A 6,000-nucleotide genomic window follows, 5' to 3' on the forward strand; every position below is an offset into this window, starting at 1 on the left:
CCTTTTTGAACATCTTAAATATTTTTAAATTAACATGTGCTACTAACTGGCAAGTTTTAGGTCTCAATTTTTAAAACAGTAAATAAATTATATGGATCCTTATAATTACCATCCACATGAGATAAACATCTCAAACATACTATGGAGAGAAATAACCCACAAAATTCAGAACACTAAATAATGCTACTATTTGAAGATGGATTTTTTTCTTAATGTCCCTATTCTTCAAACTTGCTTGTAGATTTTTCCTATCCTTTAAGGCTCCAATGTCAAAACGATTAACACTTTTGAAGCAAACTAAAATTAACAGAAAAATTTAAAACAATTCCACACAGTAAAAACAATTGCTGAAGTGTCTTAAACACTTCATCACAAAAGACTATTTAGAATTTATCATAAATCTATATTCTTACAACGTAGTGGGCCAAAGAACCAAAAGTATAAGATCATATGCCAAAAAAAAAATCGTATGTCAAAGTAGTGTAATCAGCTTTTTGAGGAGGCTCCCCAGTTTACAGAAGTAAGTACTACAGTCTCAGGCCTCAGACTTTTCCACCATTAAGAACTTTCACAACTCTAAAAGATACACCAAGGGTCTGTTAAAATATCATTAGAACACATTGTAAAACCACTTAACAGCAAATATGTCTTCCTCGGCTAATCAGAACTGAAAGAATTGTGCATTCATGTGAAAATTGGTGCTACCTTCACTACTGTGGAAAAGCAACTAATCGATCTTTTTTTTTCAAGTATCTCCAAAGTGGGAGGCATTTTTTGTAACTCAAACAGTGGTTACACTCAACTTTGGCAGAGTCTATGAATTTGTATCTTGCTACGGTGATTCTGCATCAGACATTTGTTCTCTTGCATCATCACAAGGAGCTTCTTGCCCTTCTCAAGCCAGAAAGGAAATTCACAGGTTTTATTGAGGCGGAGGATCCGGAGCTATTACAAACTCTATTACCAACCAGCTATATTTTTAGGCCAAGATTAAACAAAATTAATACCAAGCCTTTTTGTTAATCCTTAGTATGATCTTGCTAAACACTGCACTGTTTAAATTCTCAAACTTTTACAAATCAACCAGTTTTTTAATTAAAGTGGAATCTTGTGTGGTAGGAAGTGCAAGAACTAAGATGAATCCAGGGCTACTTTCTAGACCATGCTGGAAATACCCTAACTCACTTACCCAAGAAGCTTCAGGTTCCTCCTGTGAAAAATGAGACTATGAGCTATCCGCGGATCTTCACCTAGCTCTAAAAACTGCCTCTTCCTAAGTCCGTCGTTAGCTTCAGTAACTTACAATAGTATGGGGGGAAGGGGAGGAGGCAGGATAGGGTCTGGCCACAGTTTTGAGGATGTAGAAACGGTTTTGGTCAATAATTTGACGTTAGTGCCATTTCCAGGTAGCACTGTCACGAGGAAGAGGGGGTGGCAGCGAAGCCCACCTTATTGGTCAAGGGTGACAAACTTTGCTGGAATGACTTGTCGCCTGGCTAGTGTCGATCATCCCACCCGATTAAGATGGCTTAACTTAAATTAGGCCCCGAGGGCACGCCCGCCCAGGGTGCACCTTGGGGGCACTGGAAGGCCAGTGGTCACCGGGGTGAATGCGGGGTCGCCCCTGGAAACGGGCCCTCAAAAGTCCTCAGAGCCCTAATTCCAAAGAAGCACGCCCCGGACCCAAGTACTCTTCCCATCACTCCGGGTTCTTCCCTACCCTTTCCGAGGTCGCGAACAGAACGCTGAACCCAGTTCATCTGGAGCAGGAGGCAGGGGAGTGGGGGGAGTACTAGCGGCGCGGGCGGCAGCCGCAGAAAAGGTCAGGCCATTGGGACCAACCAAAGTTTGGTGTTTTATGCCCCAACCCAACCGCAGCGCATCCCGTGAAAAGACCTCTTCGGCCGTCTGGGCGAGAGAAACCGGCTGCCGGAGGAGAGACGTGGGGAGGAGGTGCGAGGTCCTTACCCGCTGCAAGGCTGGCGGCTGCCGGCCGCGGCCGGCGGCTCCAGTATTGGAGGCCGGAGGCGGCTCCTCGGAGCCGTAAGGAGGCTGCCATGCTGCCCCCGCCCCGCCTCCCCGCGGTGACCTCCGCCGCCTCCCGGCGAGTCCACTGACTGCGAGTGCACGTAACCGGGCAGGGAAACTCGGCCGTGGCGTGGGGCCGCGCGCGCACGCGCTCTCGCCACTTGGGGGCGGGCACCCACCGCGAGGGGAGGAGCGCAGCGCCGAGAGGCGCGGCTCTGCGGGACAGGGCTCGTCAATCACCTTACGGACAGGGCAGCAGACCAATCAGAATTCCAAGTCTTTCGAGGCTTTGCAACGCACCAATAGGAGGACTTTCGGAACCTCTATATCAGGTACCCTGGGCCCGCCCCCAAACTCCCTTTTCGTTTACAGCTCTAGAGTCTCCTTGTTTACTGAAATGCGGAGAATGTGTGGGAGGTGGTGGCTGTTGCTCACTACTCCCTCCCTGCAGCACCTGCCGCCCAGAACCACCCCTTCCGAGGGCTGTAACCACGTGTTTCCTTCTTGCAGGCAGAAGACTGACTCTCAGGAACTGCTCCAGTTTTTAGGCAAGAGTAGAAATTTGCAAACTTTCAACTTTTGACTTCAATAATACGTGGATTTCCTAACGTTGGCAATTGTATTCTTAGTGTCTGTTCGTTGAAAAACAATTACAGAAATCTACCATATGTGTAATAACTTTTAAATTCATTTGATTATATTTAACCCAATAGTTTCTCAATGACTTTGAAAAATCGTAAGAAAACAAGTTGAAAACTTGTTCTTTTTGAAGGGTAGAATTACTAGGAAGTTGTATTTTCTAAGACATTTCTCTAATATTTGAAAATTCTACAGCCTGCAGTAATTTCATAAAGCAATAACTAAAGGTAAGTTAAATTCCAGAAAGTAGTGTATATGTATGCATGTGTGTTAGAGAGACAAATATCTTATTTCTTCATTCTTCTCTCTGTGCTTGGTGTACAAATCTGGATCTCTGAACCCCTTGGGGATAATTTCAGGGCTTCCCATCTCCACTAACTCCACCAAAGGGTTGGGAGCCATGAGCACACCAAAGCAACACTTGCAGCCTTTGGAGAGAGTAAAGAGTGACTGGGGCAATAGGAACCCTAGGGTGCCTTCCACCCCTCTTCCAAATTTGTTTTATTTATTCATTTTCCTAAGTGTATCAGTCTGTTTGTTGCTTATAAAGAGACTGAGTAACGTATGAGAAAAAGAGGTTTATTTCTTACAGTTTTGCAGGCTGGGCAGTCCAAAGTCTAGGTAACACTTCTGGTGAGGGCATTCTTCTGAGTGGAAACTCTCTACAGGATCCTGTGGCAACCAGGGTGTCACCTGGTGAGAATGTGCTAAGGCAAGAGAGCTAACCTTCTTACTTGCCCTCCTTATAAAGCTGTCAGAACCATGTCCATTCCTCCATGAATGGCTCCATCCATTCGTGAGAGCACAGTCCTCACAATCTAATCACTTCTTACAGGACCCACCTTTCAAATAGCATATTCAGATTTTTCACCCTCTTTGTACTGTTACATTGGGGGTCAAGTTCAATGAGTTTTGAGGAGACTTTCAACCTACAGCACTTAGAGTTGTGCCATCCATCCCTTTAAGTAACAGAATCAACGGATTTGACTTTGACCTTTTTTTCCCCTCTGCCCAGTTACCCATGGAGTTGGAAGCTGCTAAAAGGAAAGAAAAGGAATTGGATCATCTCCAAGCAGGCTCTTTGATGGTTCGGGCATGCTAGCAATGTTTCCTGGAACTGGTAGAGAGCAAGGTCCCCATTTGTAACTGGTAGAAAAACAATTCCCTTCTTTGGCTGTCTCTCCACCCCAACCCTCCATCACACACCAACCAAAAAGAAGGAAGGAAAGGGAGGGAGGAAGGTAGAAAAAACTCATTTTAGCTATTGGGGAGTTTCCTAGATTTGGGTCCCCACCCCTAACAGGACTGTTAATGGTTTTCTGAAACATTTTCTACCTGTTCCTCTTTTTCTGATTTCTTTAGGTTTTAGCGGGAATAGACCTGCAACCAATAAATGTAACCCTACTTTCTATAATTAACTGTTAAAGTGCAGTTTGCCTTTCAGCAATGTCAACCTACATAGCAGAGCTATTTACAATACAGGACAGCAGTCAATTGATCTCCCCAGCTCCTAGAGTTTATATCCCAGTCCTCTTGAGATTTTATATCCAATCATATTGCATTTGTCATTTTTATTAAGAGCTACTGTTTTTCTTTCTCTAGGTTGCTTATAGGGCTCTTTTCTTGAAAATGAGTATTTCTTTACAAAAGGCTGCCTCCTGCGAACAGCATTTTCCTAGGACTAGAAGAAGAGAAAAGGGAAAGGGACTCAGAAAGAGCAGGCAGAGCTAAAGTTGGGCATGAGGGTTTTTTGATTTGCTTTTTTTTTTTTTCCTAGACTGATGGTGATGGCTTTGAACAGGCAGTGGTATTGAAAGTTTGATTCTTTTTGCTCAACCATGACCAGGGGATAAGTCACAATTTCTCCATATCCCTACATCATGTAGACGAATGTTTTTTCCTAGAAACTCTATATTGATTCATAAATTGAGGGATTTTCACAGAAGGTTTCTCATAAGCATTATGATTTTTTTAAAGTAATTTGAAGATGCTCACAGATATTATTGTATTCACAAAGGCAGTTACTGCCTATGGCTGCCTTTCTTTATTTGATTGCCCTCCTGATACCTTTGTTTGAAAGGCATTTCAGCTCCTCCCTAAGTCTTTCCCACACGTTTTTGTCTGAAATTGTGTTTTAATGCATTATAGTGGCCTTTGATTTCTGTTTTCAGGAAGATGGAGTAGATGTATTTTTCCCTATTCCTCCCCCTGAGTACAACTAAAAACTCTGAACGTTATAGATAAGACAAACATAAGACACTGAAAGGTAGAGAGAAGTCATACTGGCCAGGGACTTCAGGATCCAAAAGGAACACAGTGGTAAGTTCCTTGGGTTTTCATTTAGCCTTATGTATCTCAAACTGGGTGTCGGAGAAGCCCAAAACCAGAAACCTGAAAATGCTAAGAGGCATAGACAAAAAATTCCCCCCCAAAATGCTACTCTCTCTAGCCAAAGGATGAAAAAAGGGGCTACCTGCCAAGACAGAAAATATTTAGAAGATAACTATTCTACTGTAGTCAAACAACACACACACACACACACACACTCTCTCTCTCTCTCTCTCTCTCTCTCTCTCTGTGGCCCCATCCCCAGAAAGCAAAGGCCAAGTGGGGAGCCTAGACTTCTATACCTCCAGGCTGTGATGAAGCACCCCAACATCCTAACACCTCAAACCCCCTACTCCTCAGCCCCTCCGAGGTGGTGTCAGAGAAAGAGAGCTGGGACGTTCATCCTCAACACTGTACAAGTACTCCTCCCCAGACAGGCCTCCCCATACCCTTGGTGTCATAGGAAACCACATGGGGAGCCTGGACTTCCACTCCTACCTTACAGGAATAAGGTACCCTCCCCTTTCTCTGTTGAGGTAGTATCAGAGGAGGCCTAGTGGAAGATTAGGACTTCACCATTGCCCAGCTGTGAGGAGTCTGCCTCTTCCGTCCCATGGTGAGTGGAGGCCATATGGGGAGCAGGGACAGGGCGTTTTAATCCCTCCCAGTTAGGGAGGTATCACTGGAAGCCTAGTGGGGAGTTGAAACTCCCACCCTTGCCTGGCAATAATGAGGAGCTCTCCCTCTCCCCCTCCCAGTGTCATCAGAGGGGGAATAGGGAACCTAGACTATACTACCATCTGGCATTTTCAAGTCTATGTCCCCTTCCATGCCCCTGCCAGAGCAGTGTCAGGAAAAAACAGTTAAAATAGAAGGTTTAAATATCTGGAGTGTCATAAAACCCAAACATCTAGATTGCAATCAAAAACCACTCATCATACCAAAACCAGGAAGATTTCAAGCTGAATGAAAAAAGACAACCAATAGATACCAATACCAAAATGA

At 44.5% G+C, this 6,000-nt stretch overlaps 1 protein-coding gene across 1 annotated transcript in view; it reads right to left on the reverse strand.

Moving 5' to 3' along the window:
• The window catches only part of HIBADH (3-hydroxyisobutyrate dehydrogenase), a 109,452-nt gene extending 107,318 nt beyond the window's left edge, over positions 1-2,134 (reverse strand). The window contains exon 1 of the mRNA XM_063100396.1: positions 1,969-2,134. Coding sequence (XP_062956466.1) covers positions 1,969-2,059 — 91 coding nt within the window. The 5' untranslated portion in view covers positions 2,060-2,134. The remainder of the gene's footprint in view (positions 1-1,968) is intronic.
• Positions 2,135-6,000: the final 3,866 nt, after the last annotated feature.

Source organism: Cynocephalus volans, chromosome 6 (genome assembly GCF_027409185.1).
Source record: "Cynocephalus volans isolate mCynVol1 chromosome 6, mCynVol1.pri, whole genome shotgun sequence".
In the NCBI taxonomy this organism is placed as follows: Eukaryota; Metazoa; Chordata; class Mammalia; order Dermoptera; family Cynocephalidae; genus Cynocephalus; species Cynocephalus volans.